Source organism: Miscanthus floridulus, chromosome 2 (assembly GCF_019320115.1).
Source record: "Miscanthus floridulus cultivar M001 chromosome 2, ASM1932011v1, whole genome shotgun sequence".
In the NCBI taxonomy this organism is placed as follows: domain Eukaryota; kingdom Viridiplantae; phylum Streptophyta; class Magnoliopsida; order Poales; family Poaceae; genus Miscanthus; species Miscanthus floridulus.
In genome coordinates, this window is record NC_089581.1 from 124,399,775 (window position 1) to 124,416,285 (window position 16,511).

General features: G+C 42.8%; 1 protein-coding gene across 1 annotated transcript; it reads left to right on the forward strand.

Moving 5' to 3' along the window:
- The first annotated feature begins 11,998 nt into the window (after positions 1-11,998).
- On the forward strand, positions 11,999-12,421 carry LOC136539567 (cysteine proteinase inhibitor 6-like). Its single transcript, XM_066531535.1, has one exon. The coding sequence runs from the start codon at positions 12,006-12,008 to the stop codon at positions 12,387-12,389; it is 384 nt and encodes a 127-aa protein (XP_066387632.1). The 5' UTR covers positions 11,999-12,005; the 3' UTR covers positions 12,390-12,421.
- Positions 12,422-16,511: the final 4,090 nt, after the last annotated feature.

The window sequence follows — 16,511 nt, forward strand, 5'->3', positions numbered from 1 at the left end:
TGGATAAATATTTGGAAAAATCACTTTGCATTAATATGATCAAGCTAGAAGTATAAAGATAGAGATTGAAGTGAGTGTTAGGAGTGTCAAACCAAAATGCAGAGGATATAATGAATCGTGAATTGGCTTGACCATATTGATGTTGATCCATATATGTCTCTATGTGAGTCAAACTGAAGCTTGATTGATCTCAACATTTATATCTAGAAGATATTCAAGCAAGGATCACAATAATGAAGAAATGGTTTTTTAATGGATGCTTAATATGATGTGACTTGAGTATGGCTTGATAAGGTGAAAATAGCAAGAAAAGGGCTTCGAGGGACTAAGCGGAGGTAAAGGGCAAGCGATGGCTTGAGGACTGAGGTACCATGTGAAAGCTCTAGTTTGGTTTTGGTGAATTGATGACACCCTAAGTGCTAACCTAGTTTATCAAAGTGATTATGAGATAGGTGGCACATTCCAAGTAGTGGAGCAAATGAAGATCATGGCATGATGATGGTGATGCCATGGTGATGATCAAGTGCTTGGACTTGAAAAGAAGAAAGAGAAAAACAAAAGGCTCAAGGCAAAGGTATAAGTGGTAGGAGCCATTTTGTTTCGGTGATCAAGACACTTAACGAGTGTGATCACATTTAGGTTCGATAGCCCTACTATTAAGAGGGGTGAAACTCGTATCGAAATACGGTTATCAAAGTGCCACTAGATGCTCTAACTCATTGTATATGCATTTAGGATCTAGTGGAGTGCTAACACCCTTGAAAATGTTTGTGAAAATACGCTAACACACATGCACAAAGGTGATACACATTGTGTTTAGCACTTGGGAGCAAGGGTTCAAAACTTCATCGGTAGAGTGTCCGCCCGTAGAGTGTGTACAGTTTGACGGTGCCACCGTCGCCCTGTATAGAAAAGACAGGGTTTCACAAAGTGGACCAGACGCTAGCCTCAACTGGATCGGCGCGTCCGGTCAGTGGAAGTAGTGAAGACGCTGGCGTCGGTCTTCGATCGGATGCTAGGTCACTTCGTGATCGGATGTGGAGTGGATGCGTCCGGTTCCGCTAATGTGGCGGCGCAGAAAAGAGGAGAAAGGACTAGATGCTGATGCTACATCCAATCATGACCGATCGGACGCATCTGGTCATGGATTTTCATCTCTGGATGTGTACTAGAAGTGACTGGACACTGGGGTCCTACGTCCGGTCCTGAGTGGAACCTTACTGGAAGTGACCAGACGCTGGGGTCTTGTGTTCGGTCCTACACTATAGAGCATCCAGTCACAACTTAAATGTACTGATGACCGTTGAGATCGGGCGATCAGCATTTGAAGCAGGGGACACGTGGCATCCATCGTGTGACCAAACGCTGGGGTCCTGCGTCCGGTCAAACTGACTGGTGCATCCGGTCGCCCTGACTTTTTAGGGTACAGAGAGCCAACGGCTCTATTCATGGGGGCTTTCTATTTAAGCCCCATTGCCAGCTCTAGCTCACACTCTTGGCCATTTGCAATGACATAGCTACCTTGTGAGCTTAGCCAAAGCCCTCCCACACAACTCCATCATTGATTTATCATCTTTGTGAGATTGGGAGTGAATCCAAGTGCATTGCTTGAGTGTTTGCATCTAGAGGCACTTGGTGTTCGTGTTTTGCTATGGGATTCGCTTGTTACTTTTGGTGGTTGCCGCCACCTAGATGGCTTAGAGCAGCGATGATCATCGAGCAGAGGTTGGTGATTGTCTCCGGCTCTGATCGTGGTGATTGTGAGGGGTTCTTGACCTTTCCCCAGTGGAGAGCCAAAAGGTACTCTAGTAAATTACTCATGGCTTATGAGATCCTCATCTTGTGTTGGTTGTGCAGCACCCTATCTAGGGTTTGGCGTGTGATGCCAATTAGCACGTGAACCTCCAAGTGAGTGAATCGCCACAACGAGGACTAGCTTACCGGCATGCAAGTAAACCTCGGTAAAAAATCATTGTGTCATCATTTGATTTCGAGGTAATTGGTCTTCATTGGTATTCATTCTTGTGATTGATTGGTTCATTCCTCGACTCGGCAGTATAACCATCTTGCTCACTCTCTTTTTACATTACCGCAAACTAATTGTTAAGCTCTTTAGTTAGTCTTTGAGAGCACACTAACTTAGTGTAGTGACATAGCCATTGTGTGGATAGAGACTATATAAACTAGAATTGTGGTAGGTGGCTTGCATTTTTAGTAGGCTAGCGCAATACTCACTTTGCCTCATATTTGTCTAATCGGTTTGCTAAGTGTTGTTGTAGAAATTTTTAATAGGCTATTCACTGCCCCTCTAGCCATTAGGGCCTTTCACCATGGATAAGGTGAAGAAGAGAGTGCTTGCATTGAGTCGAGAAACTAATCAAGCTATGTGGAGTCATATTGTGTTGAGGATCAAATCATTAGTGAAAGTGACTTGAAGCCATGGATTGAACTCACATGTGTTGAAATGGTTCAAGTCACATGCTCAAGGTACGTTTGCTCGAATAGATGAGACAAAGATGATTGGAATCCCTTATGAAGTGATATTGAAAAGAAATGGCCTATAAAGACATTAAAGACTCAAGTGGTTGAAATATTCATATTCTCTTGATCTTGAGTATAGGTATGTCGTACTATCAAGAGGGATGCAATACGAATCATAGACAAGTCTCAAGTGCTCAAACTAACCAAACCCAAGTGCTAACATGAGAGAAACATATTAGCACAATACTTGAACTTGTTAATTTTGGAGCTTGTTCTTGTCTAGGTTGGATAGCCCTCAAAACAAGCTTTCCGGAAAGTCCAAAATCATCGAAAACGGAGTTTAGAGTAAAAAGTTATGGCGTTTTTGTGAGGTGACCTATGATGTTTTTTCAGAGCTGCGGCAGTGCCGTGAATTTTCGCAACGGTGCTGCGTCGCGGCAGTGCCACGGGTCAGCGCAGCAGTGCCGCACCTGTACAGGTGATAACAGTAAGTTTTTGACCTACAATGGCTAGTTTATGTGGGGTGGGTATAAATACCCATCCCACACCTCCTGGTGAGGTTGCTGACTTTCAGATCACTCCCAACTCATTCCAAGCCATTTGAGATCTCTCTCTAACCTCTCTCTTTGTGAGAGTGAGTGCTTAGTGTGTGGTTAAGAGTTAGAGAGCAAAATAGAGCAATCCAAACCTTGAGCACTTGTCGTGCTTCGTCAATCTTTGTTGCGCATTTGTTACTCTTGGAGGTTGAGCGTCCTAGACGGCTAGGCGTCGCCCGACGAGCTCCCGTGCTTGTGTTTAGCCATGGGAAAGTTTGTTAATCACCCCATTGATCTAGTGGAAACCCCTCATCTCAAGAGTTCACTCTCTTGACTTGAGAATGGGGATAAGGGTTGCAAAGCCCAAGCCTTAGTGGCTTCCTCAACGACGTGGACATAGGCAAGCTTTGGTGGTGAACTGAAGCACGGGATAAATCTTGTGTCTTGTTCCTTTATGTTTTGAATTACATTATCTATGTTTCACTCGATCTACTTGATTGTGCATGTCTGTGAGTGCAGGTACTTAGTGGACTTGCCACTGGACATCTCTACGTATATCTCCAAGTTTGAGTTCTAGGCGCAGCTTGTGTTGAGCTGTCTGCAAGGGCGTGGCAGTACTGCATTTTGAGTAAGATAGTGCTACAGTGCGGCAGTGCTACAACATTAGAGCACCAGTGCCGTACACCGTAACACCCCTGGTGTTATGAGCTCGCTTAGCACCAAGATTAAGTCTAAGAGAACTTTGCAGAGCAGGTTTTCGGGTGTTAAAAATTTAACACACACATGAAATAATAAACAAAACTTATGTGACTCGTTTTTGTGGTCGGAAGGAAATTTAATCAATATCATAGGTTAATTTACTTAGTGTGTAAAATGTTAATAGAAATCCTAACAGGGAGAACGAAGTATGGGGTTTAATCGGTTGGTGTGAAAAAAACAATATTTATATGCAAAAATAAAATATAGCTTGTATTTAGCACATAAATGAAAATTGAAGTACAAGTTTACTAGATAAAAATGCAACTTTTGTTTTGGTGAATAAATGTTGTCCAATAGTATTTTTGATAGCTCAAAAATCAAATCTGAAATTAAAATTAGATCTTTCCGTTGAATCGGGAGGAAGTTGAACTTGTGATTTAAGTGCCATTTTTGGCGAACTATATTGAGCAAACTAATTAAATAGTGTTTAAATATTTTGTTCCTATGGCTTAGTATAAAGTACAGACTTTTGCATGGAGTATTTTTGGGTTGCAGTTAACAAGGTTTAGGCCTTTTAAAAAAATTGTGGCAAAAGTGTTCATGGTTGATGAGTTCAAACCAGACTCTTAGCCCTTTCTAAGTCTAAAAGGGAGTAGACAATGCCATTTTGGCGTTTAAGTTCTAACTAAAATGCTTAAACACTAGCTTCATGTTTTTGTATTTTTGGTTGCCTTGCCTCTAAGTGAGTACTTTAGTATAGTGTAGTTCACGGATGAGTTGGTGTTGGCATGGCATCGCAAAAATTGCCCTAACTTCACTAGAACGCGCTGTCGGTTTTGTTTTGGGCTTCGATCGTGAACTAGCGTTCAGCGCGATGAGCTCATGTTGGCACCTCCCTATGTCCCTCTCTGGTCGCTCTCTGGATGTGAGGTTTGCTTCGCTAGCTAGGTGTTAGTATCGACTTTGGGCTCATGGAGTTGGTTGAGCCTTCATCGAGTTAGTAAGTAGTTTTTGGCCCGCTTTAATAAGCGTGTGTGTCACCGATTTGACAGTTTGGCCCCATGGGCATGGTCGCCTTGTGCGTGTGCACAGCTGGCGCCGGGCTCAGCCCAGGGCTGGTCATGGCCTTTCCCTGTAGGCCAGTGCTGCATGCCGGGATGCCACCGCGATGCGCCTCTCACCTCGCCTTGCCCTCTTGTTGTCCATGCCGCGCCGAGCTGCTGTACCGCGCGCAGGGCCAAGGCGAGGTTGTGGCTGCCGTTGCTCAGTCATCATGGCATTTTCCCCACCCTTTGATTCACATCGATAGCTATAGCACTCGCCCTCCGCCACTCAACCCACCTACCACACCCTGATCTTGACGTCGTTGCATGGCCTATAGCGTCGCGACGCCGCACTGCTGCTTACGCATGGCCACGCGTGGGCACACCTTTATGGCTCCATCCGAGCACAAACCGACATGCCTCCTACCCCTTGCTCGTGCGGTCATGTCCCTGCGCTATCGTGCTCTTGTCGAGTCTTGGCCGGGCCACTTAAGGCATCGCCACTCTCCGTAATGTGGCAGTGGCAATGCATCCTTCCCTCTTCCATCATAATCACTAGCTCATGGCTTTTCAGTCCAATTCCTCATGCCAGTGAGTAGCATGGGAAGTTAGCTAGATGCTCCATTCTCATCGGGCCCACTCGTGGTCTATTTGCGGCCAATTTCGATTTTTCCTTGCCGCCGGCCACGAGCACCGCCACGACCAGGGGTTTGGGGGTAAGTCATGACCCGAAGGTTAAAACTCAATTGGTTGTGTTTCTAGACTTGTCTTGATCCCTTCTAGCTGGTACTCGTGTTAGGTTGGCCTAGGTTTCTACCGGAGGTGCGGTGTCGCATCGGTGTCCGCCTCAGAGCGCCGCCACGCGGTGCGGGCGCATGTGGCCAGTCTTCCTCAGTCTTTCCCCATCTCAACCAGTGGCGCAGCTAGCTTCATGGTAAGACCTTTCTATTTTCCCACAACCTCTATCGTCTTATGAGTCCTTAGGTTCATCGGAATGGCTTTGCCACCAACGTGAAACACGCTGACCTAGCCACCGCCATGGTCGGCTATGCTGCAGTGCCTCTCTAGGTCTCTAACCGCCATCTCTAGGAGTGCTCCATCATAACTTAGATGCTCGGTCATCATAGGTCACCGGAGACCCTTGCTGGTGGCTGGTGTAACCGCGGTTTGTCGACGCTCGCCATGCCATCACGCGCGGTGGCATCGGGGACCACCCCATTGTGAAGACGGGAGAGTTCGGGGACTAGTTTGCAAAACCAATGTCGGTAGGAATAGTGCGCATAGTAGTTGTAGTAGTATCTAAAAGCTTAGGGGCCTTTCTGCAAAGGTGCCACCCCGCGTGGGCCTCCCAGCCTTGGGCCGTGCTAGGCCATTGCGATGCGCGCGCAGTCGCACCCCGTGCTAGGCTTTTGGGCCAAATTAGTTGTCGCCAGCCTTTTCCTTTTCCTAAAGCATTTTTTCAATTTAGTTTCTAAGGCAAACTTGTAAATTCAAAATAAATTAGTGTAGTTGACCAAAAATTGTGAAACTAATTTTGTTAGGTTCCTAAAATCATGCTCTATCTGCCAGTATATCTTGTTCACATAGTGTCATAGTATTTTCAGGAGCTATTTAATTAATTCGAGATGCTTAATATGGTTAAGACATAAACTTGTAGGAATTATTGTGATAAATTGGTGATAGTGTTGACTCTAAAACTTTCACAGAAAATTTCTGACATTATTAGCCGCTCACTATAATTTTGTAGCTCCATAATAATTAGTTTGCTAAGGTAGCTAAATGACCCCTAGTTCAAATATATACATATTTAATTAATAAAATGCCAAAACACCTTGGGATTGTAGAACTAAAATATTTTTTTGGGAAACGACGCCTTACTCGACCACGTGGATACATAGCCTAGGGCGTTAGCCGTTAGAGCTAGCTCATTAGCTTGTGAGGTGTAATCGTATTTTTAAGAGTATCGGTTGTTGTTGATTAATTATGCCTCTGCGTTGCATCCACGTATATAATAGGAACAACGACGGATTCTAGAGTCATCTGGAGTAGCAGAAAGGATGGTGCCTTGATGATCGTGTCACCACGATGGAATACTAATTTTTGGTTAAATCTTACCTAGGCAAGCCCCAGTGCATAACCCCTATTATTTTGTACTTTATTTTATGTTTGTGCATTAAGTTTTGAGGAGTTGAATGAATCCCACTTGCATATTTATATCCTTGTCCTATGAGTCTTACTAGTATGACAGGATTACGTAGATTGCTATGCTATAGGACCCTGATAGAAGTCGAGTGATCACCTGTCACTCAAGAGAGATAGGACAGATATTTTTGTTGTTATTATCATATTACTATCACATGGAATATACATGGATGATAATTGGAGACCGGGTGGGATTGTACATTGGGTTGGACTTGGTTAGGCAACTGAGCGAGGCTCCGGTTGCATTTGTCCCGCCTATGTCGATTGAGGACCGACCATTGCTGTGGATGATAGTTAGGTCACAGACTTTTTATCCTGAGCACATACTTGCTTATGGGAGTGGGAAGACTCGTTACTCTCTTATCATAGGTTCTGGCTCTTTCCAGACCGACTTTTAGGGGTGGGTATTAGGTGGAGGTCTAAGTACCATACTATGACCGGGTCTTAGGTGTTGGGGGCTTGGAGTCCAAATTTGGACGGGGACCTGGACCCCGTGATAGGAGTGAAATGGGTTGGTCTCGTGTGTGCCTGGGGTACAAGCGAGGCATGTATTTCGAGGTACCCTGCTGGGATACATTGATTCATGAATTGTCGTTTCTAGAATGGTACCAACTTAGCTATGGTCTAGCACCATAGTAAGAACTGGAACATGTAAGGTGATAAAATAATTTTGATTGCTACCACATGCTTGAAAGTAGCATAGGTGCTTACATAGAACAGTTAGTTAATGAACTAATAATGACTGCTAATAAAAGTTTGAATATAAGGATGCACGTTTAGTAATGCTTCCACAGATGCAATAACCCACGAGTCAGACAACCTTGCATATCCATGGAGTCTTTTACTTTTCCCTGTCGGGTAAGTCTTGCGGAGTACAATTGAGTACTCAGGGTTTGGTCTACCCTGTTGCAGGTGACAAGAACGGTTGAGCTAACACTTGTGTTGAACCCTCCTGGTGGGCTTAGAGAGGATTCCTATCACGCTATGATCGTAGTGTTTATTTATAACTCTCACTAAAGGTTTTATAAGAAAAGATGTAAAATATGCTAGCATATCTCGTATATACATGGCCACTATGTTAATGCTTCACCATGTCATTAAATTAATGTTTGTTTCCACTATAACTCTGATCATATGTTTATTTTCCGCTGCAAGATAAAACTTGTGAACCTAAAATGTATAAACTCGTTTACATGTAAACTGTTTTAATCCCACTGTTGCATTCAACTCATTTAAGTACTCAGATGTTGTAATAAAGTGATGTAAGAAATGGCTAAGAATGTTGTAAGCTTTATCCTCTCATTTATGATCCTGACAAAAAATGTGGACTTTTGAGCTCTCCCTTTGGGTGGGTTCGACGTTTACACTGTAAATCATTTACTTAAACATATCATGAGCATCATGTTTATGTGTTAATGCATGTAATAAAGGGTGTAGATCAATTTCCATAACTCAAAACGATCAATGAAATGCGAAATGAAAGTTAATTCAATAGTCATGTTATATCACTTAGGGTTTAAAACCAATTTTTATTAAGCAAAAATACTATAGAACATGTATGTGATACTTAAATAAAGTTGAAGTACAAACTTTGTAGATGGCAAATTGGTAATAGCTTTAACCATGAAATTTTATAGTAGATTCATTGTATTATTATATGCTCACTGTAATTTTTGTAGCCTTAGAATAGGTTGAGAAATATGATAGCTAAGTACTCCTTGTTGTAGTATATAGGAAATCGTTAATAAGACTAAGGATATATTTTGTTGCTAAGTAGCACTTGTAGGTGAAACCCTGCTAGTTTGATGGGAATGATGATTAGCTTGGTATCTTAGTCATTAGAGCTAGCTTAGTAGCTTAGTAGATGTATTCTTATTTTAAGAACTATTGTTGCCTTAATATTGAGCGTTGCATCATCATTGCATGCATGTAGAAAGCGAGTTGGTGGAGTTCATGACTGAGGGCAAGCAGGAGTACAGTACGAGGAGGAGGTCCTCATGCAGGTGGAGGTCCCGAAGCCGCCACGGGCTGACTGAGCTGACACCGCACCTGCCCAAGGCAAGCCCCGGTGCATAACTCTTATTTTGAATAATCACTGGAAATATATATATGATGTGCATTTACGTTATAGGAGTTATATTGAAACTACATGCATAGATATATCTGCCTATGAGTCCTACTAGCTTAGGTCGAGTAGTTGCTATATGCTTAGGTTTTTCGGTAGCGTGAGTAACCTGCCGTTATTCACAATAGGTGATTATTATTATCACTCTCATGATAAAATGGTGAAAGTAAAAATGGAGACCGGGTAGGGATATGGTATGGGTATTGGTGGGTGTAAGAGGTTATGTCCCGCGGCTAACGGGGCATAGCTTGGTTATACTATTTTTCCTGTCCGTGTCGGTTAAGGACCAGCTATTGCATTGGGTTCTAGGCAAGTCACAGACTTGTTATCCTGAGCACATACTTGTTTATGAGAGTAGGGAAGGCTTGTTGCTCTCTTGTCATGGGTTCCGGCTCTTTCCGGACTGACTAATTGGAGGCGGGGATGGTGGAGGTCTAAGCACCGCACTAAGGGCGGGACTCATGTGTGGGGGCTTGGAGTTCAAGTTTGGACGGGACCTGGACCCCTTGACAGGAGAGTGGTGGGTTGGTCCTGCTTGTGCCTGAGGTACAAGTGGGGCGTGTGTTTCGGGGTACCCAGCTGGGCACATTGATTCGCGAATCGCCGGGTAATCCGGTACGGCTTGTCTACAGTCTAGCATCATAGTAAGAACTGAAAGATGAAATATGGTGAAATGGATCTGTTTGCTCAACTCTTATTTGAAAGTAGAACAGATGCTTACATAGAATGGCTAGATAATGAACTAATCATGACTGCTAATAAGAAACATACATAAGGATCCACTACTAGTAATGCTTTTTGCGAAAAGTAAACCTAGCAACCCATAAAGGTTATCATATCCTTTGGAGTCAGGAAATTATTCCCACTAGTCGGATAAGTCTTGCGAGTACATCGTGGACTTAGGGTTTATTTACCCCTGTTGCAGGTGCAGTTTGAAGAGTAGTTGTTGTGTGGAGGATTCTTCTGGTGGGCACAGACGAATCCTTGTATTCTACCGTTAGATGTTTATTGTAATTCCGTTGTTTAAATTCTACACTCTGAACTTGGTACTGTAATAAGGTATTTCTAAGAACTTTGGTTGTATGAAACGGACTAAGCATTGTAAACTCGTTCTCATTATTGGATCCTGGAGGAAAAACATGGATTATTCGAGTTCTCCCTTGGGGTGTGCTCGACGAAATCCTTCCGATGTAGCTTGCTTTCAGGGTGCTTAATGTCTGGTGAAAGACGAGCGCCTCCGAAGGTGTGTTATTTCGGGTGGTTCTGCCACACGATGGAACGACATGATTTAGTGCACTCCCTTGGGTACTTAGTGTCTAATGGAGGATAAGTACTTTTGGGAGGGCATTAGATTAGACGGTTCTGCCACACACACTCTAATAATCCGCTGTAAGTTTTATTTGTTGTTAATTTTTAGAAACGCCTATTCAATCCTTTGGGCGTCATCAAGGTCCTTTCAGGGATTGAGTCGGTGCCTTTCTCGCCACCCACGAGTCGTTCGGTGGAAAACTATTTTTGAGTTGGGCAAAAGAACTTGGAATCATCGATCTCTTCCATCAAGGTTGAGATAAATAGATGTCGGTGGATGGTGTGGTGTCAAAACACTTTATGTAGAATTCTAAAAACCAGCGACTTACTTAGGCAAGTGCTCGACAAGTACTAGGTGGAAATGATGAATATCGTGAGGCAGCTGCTGCATTTCATGGCAGTTGACCTTCACAACAAGAGGTCCTTCGGGCAGAGCATGGCAACCCACTAGGAACACTACTACCCATCGTGTCGTCATTGGACTTAGATCCACTAAAGTTCCTCTGGCGAGTCGCGGCGTAACTTTCTTGCTCACATCCGACATCCAAACACCACTTGACGGTAAAAAAATTGCTTCACCTTCGCACACTGAGCCACTGCAGCCCACTCGCGCCACGCCCATCTCCAAAGTCCTACACCATCGCCGCCATCCGGGCCTTCCCGGCAGGGGCGGTAGTTGTGTTGGCCATGAGAATGAAGGGGGAGTCCCGCGTTGAGTCACCATGGTGGAGCTCTCCGACACCCTGCCGCCTTTGACGAGAGGGAGGTCCTCGGCATCGTGGAGGGGATGGGGGCAGGCATGCTGTTGTCTTGGTTTTTGACGGTGTACCCATGTGCTTGCTGTAGTTGCCAGTGGCGGATCTAGGATCTCAAATATGAGCTATGAACTAAGCGATGCAATTCATTAACGACGATAAAATAGTTACGTGTATGAATCTAAGAATACAATTCACCAACATTCTTCTGCGAATATACAAAGGTAGCCATTGCCAAGGTCTTGATAAGCATATTAGTTGCTTGCTGATTTAGAGCAAGAAAAAAATCTTTTGTACTTTATTGAGTAGTCCATAAAAAAGCTATCCGTTGTTCCTCTTAATGTCATGACGCTCTACAAAAAAAAATTGTTGATCCAAAAACTTGGCTGATTATTAAACATGATCACGACTCAAACTTCACAAATTAAGACAATAATTATGATTGGGGGTGTTAAATGTGTGCTTAGCTAATGGTGAAAGGAGGAAAAAAATAATCAATTCTTCGTAGTACTTCAATAGAAAAAAAGGATGATAATATATGTGTCAATTGAGCACTTAAAGACTACTGTATGCAACAACACATCTAATGGAACGATAATAAAAGGATGATAATAATAGCAATTAATAAATATTACTAGTATACAAAAGATAAGCTTAGCAAGAATTAAATGAAAAGATAACTAGTATAATTTTATTTATTTTTATATATTATATCATGTACACTTAAAAAAATACTAAAAACATCCTCAAGTGTTCATATTATCTATTTAAATGCCCACTTGGCCCCTCCCACCCTGCTATCACCCAAGTCATTGTGCAAGCTCTACCAAGAACCGAGAGATCTTTTGATTTGACCATGATGAGGGCCCTCATTTCCATGCTCATCGTCGCCGCCGCCGCAGTGGTCTGCCTGTGCTCCGTCGCTCCCGCTGCTTCAGCGCGCGAGGAGCCGCCGGTGCCGAAGATCTTCGGCGGGTGGAAGCCGATCAAGAACGTGGACGACCCGCACATCCAAGATCTCGGCCGCTGGGCGGTTTCAGAGCACGTCAAGCAGGCCAGCGACGGGCTGGTCTTCAGCAAGGTGGTGAGCGGCGAGGAGCAGCTCGTCGCCGGGACGAACTACAAGCTGGTCATTCAGGCGACCAGGGGCGGCGCCGGGAAGAGCGCGACGTACGGGGCGGTGGTGTACGAGAGGTTTGACAAGACGCGGCAGCTTCTATCGTTTAATCCGGCGAACTGATGTAAGGCGTCGCTGGAACGACGGTTGTTCTAGCCTTCTAGGATTTCAGATTAGAGTTCTGCAAGTACCGCGGTGTAATGTAACAAACGAAATGATGTACTGCTCTTGTCATATCGTGCGATAATATAATAATAAGTAAGCTTCAATAAATTAGGCCTATCTTTATGATAGGATGAGAACGCCCCTATGTCTGGACACGCTCTCTCAAAAAAAAAAAAAAAAAAAAACTCTCCACATGTGGTTGTCCGCTCGTCCCACTCCGCCTCTCGTCGCGCGTCCCATTCTGCGTCGCCCTGCCGCTGCCATCCCCCGTGGCGCCTCCATCCCCCGTCGTGCCATGCTATGTCCTCCGGCTAGGAGAGGGGGCCATTGCTGGCCGGACCCAGGCGCGGGCGCAACTGCCATGTCGCGCCACCATCCCCGGGTGCCGGCTGGCCGGAACGGCCGTTCACCCGCTCTGCGTTGCGTCATACGAAAGAAGAAAGGTGAAAACGTATGTTGCAAGCCTATGTTTCAAATATTTTAGATGTTTCATAGGTATGTTACAATTGTTTCATATAGATAATAAAAAATAGATCGGGATATTACATATGTTGCAATGGTTGTACACGTATGTTGCAAGATTTTGTTCTCAATGTTTAATCTGTTTTTTCAGACGTATGCTTGCAAGTGTATTTATCTCGATGTTGCATATGTTTCACACATATATTGTAAGTGTTTTATCTAGATGTTGCGTATAGTTTACAATGGTTTTCAGGTGTTTTAGCTAGTGTTTTAGATACATGTTTCAAGTGTTTTATCTGTCTTCAGACGTATGTTGCAAGTGTTGCATGTAAATGTTTCAAAAGTAGATCAGGTGTTGCATCCCCTACTCGCCTTCTGCTGCCTTGCCTTGGTGTCTCCTCCTTCTCCGGACGCTGGTTAGGCATCTGAACTAGTGGCGCAAGTGGGCCTCGACCCCTCCCCTTCTTCTCGATGTTGGCACTACAAGAAACCTGTTAATCCATGATGAGAAATTTCTGTCACGGATCACCAAAAACCATCAGTATGCCGCATTTGTGATGGTTTCAGATATTGTCATGGATTAACCTCCATGACGGTTTACCGAAAACTATCACGGATTAAGGGAATCGGCGACGGTCTTAAACCGTCACGGTAGAGCCCGAGGCTGGTTAGCGAGCCTAAACCCATTTCCTGTGACGAAAAATAACCGTCATGGATGAATAGCCACATCATAATGGATGCTTACATGGATAATGACGTGGGTGATGACATCACCATCCCAGCCCATTTATTAACAGCCCAATTTCAAAGATAGGCTATTTTTAGCCTGTTTTTAGCCCATTTTCAATCTGTTTTTAGCCCATTTGCTATCTATTTTCAACCCATTTACATTCTGTCTTTAAACTATTTGCTTTCTGGTCAGCCCATTTTTCAATTTATTTTTTCAACAGATTATTATAGCACCCATTATTAATAAGTTTATTACAATATTATTATCCAGCAACATATGCATTGTAATATCATAACCAGTATACAAGTCCACTTAAATCAATAGTCAAATACATAATTAAATATGCCATCGCATTTCAATAATACCAAATAGATTATGATATTTTATTAAGGGTTAAGTCCAATTTACACCCTCCAACTTGCAGCAAAGTTCAGATTTCAACCTCCAACTTCAAAACCGGACAACTTTGGCCCTCCAACTCTCGAAAAAGTTCAACTTTCAACCTTCTGGGCGGTTTTGTGGGTGAACAGTAACTTTTGATATTTTCGGGAGCGTCGAAATTTTATATTATTTTTTCGAGCATCTTAGCGTCCTCAAATGAAAAAACTCAAAACTACAAAGTTGTAGATCTCATCGAGGTCTACAATTTACATATAAAAATTATCTTCATCCGACATCGTATTGAAGGGTTTTCTATTTTTTGAAATTTGAGTCTCATCACGCGATAAAATATGGTGCTGAAATTTTATATTATTTTTTCGAGCATCTTACTCTCCTCAGATGAAAAAACTCAAAACTACAAAGTTGTAGATCTCATCGAAGTCTACAATTTACATATAAAAATTATCTTCATCCGACAACGTATTGAAGGGTTTTCTATTTTTTGAAATTTGAGTCTCATCACGCGACAAAATTGTTTCACGCGTGATGAGACTCAAATTTCAAAAAACAGAAAACCCTTAAATACAATGTCGGATAAAGATGATTTTTATATGTAAATTGTAGACCTCGATGAGATCTACAACTTTGTAGTTTTGAGTTTTTTCATTTGAGGACAGTAAGATGCTCGAAAAAATAATATAAAATTTCAGCACCATATTTTGTCGCGTGATGAGACTCAAATTTCAAAAAATAGAAAACACTTCAATACGATGTCGGATGAAGATAATTTTTATATGTAAATTGTAGACCTCGATGAGATCTACAACTTTGTAGTTTTAAGTTTTTTCATTTGAGGATGTTAAGATGCTCGAAAAAATAATATAAAATTTCGACGCTCCCGAAAATATCAAAAGTTACTGTTCACTCACAAAACCGCGAGAAGGTTGAAAGTTGAACTTTTTCGAGAGTTGGAGGACCAAAGTTGTCCGGTTTTGAAGTTCGAGGTTGAAATCTGAACTTTGCTGTAAGTTGGAGGATGTAAATTGGACTTAACCCTTTTATTAACTATTCCGAAACACCAGCAGGATTCCTCCGTCTCTTCAACCAGCACATGTAGACGGCATAATCAAGTTCCTTGGATTTTCCTGAAATTAAAACAAAAACAAGGTAGACTATTTGTAGATCAGCACCTCACATAAAGCCGATCTAAAATTGTAATTGGACAAGTGAACAAATACTAACCGCTGACAACCAAATGTGTTATACTACTTGTAGATCAGCACCTCACATACTTATTTTAGTTTTCACTCAAACGCCAAAACCTGTAGGTAACCTCTATGGTGTGTATTGGCCATATTCGCTTCTCTTATAATCCGTTTTTTTCAGTTTTTTTTTTCAGCCGGAACAATACTTTTCTCTCACAATAAATCAATCGGAACAGTGTTTTTGCTTGTTTTTTCAGTAAAGCGAACGAGACCATTACAGAGTCGAACGTATCAGGCAGTAGAAAAGAAAAGCTGAAAACGTATTCTAATTGAGCAGCTTACCTTATTTCAGTTTTATACAGGCAAAAACAATAGGCATATTGTTCTAGGAGTATAGTGCTTTCACTAAATTTTTCGAATGAACCAGAAGCAATAAGAAATAAAAGTAACCAAACATTATCGATTGATTTTGTTCTTCTAGCCACAACAAATTAGACGCTGATTCGAAGCAAGTGATATGGCAAACAATGGCCTGGCAGGACATACAGTTTGAAATGGCTGAGGAGAAGAAGGTTCCTTTTGGGGTATCTCCGGAGTGCTTCCTACAAACTAGACATAGTTAGCCTGGCAAATCATTTGGGTACAGTTAGTGCTTCCTACGAACAGGACAGTGCAGTAGTGCACGGCCTTGCTAATACCGCCAAAGAAAGAAAACTATACCTTTGAGCTTCTCGAAGACCCATTTTGCCTTCTCCATCTAGCTCCAAAAATGCTGCAGGTAAGAAGAAAAGTTGTCAGTTTGGTCATGTGAAGCTGCTAGACTTAACAGTTCTCATCCAAAGTTGAAATTGATCTAGTATTTCGTCACACCAAAAAAGGGCTAGTTCAATCAGAGAGGGATTTTCCTTTATCACTCAACTAGTACTTGGCACGAATAAAGCACAATGGGGACGAATTCACTGCAGCCTCATCAAATCGGGAAAAGGTGCAAATGAGAATAATCCGCTAATAGATGCTCCAAGACGTCAGAACTGACATGAACAAGAAAAAAACGGACTTCACATTAGCACAGCCATGCAACTAGCATCTCCTGTCTCTACTTCCCTATGACTGGATAAAGATCGAAGGCAACAGATCCAACACAACGCAACGGTCTGGAGGCTGGAGGCGGTGCGGGCCGCCATGTGGGGCGCATGAAACGAAGTGTAGGTGTGGGCGTCCGTGCGCTAGCACTACTGTACAAAGATAGTTATTGTCAAGATCTTGATAAGCATATTAGTTGCTTGCTGATTTTTAGTGAGA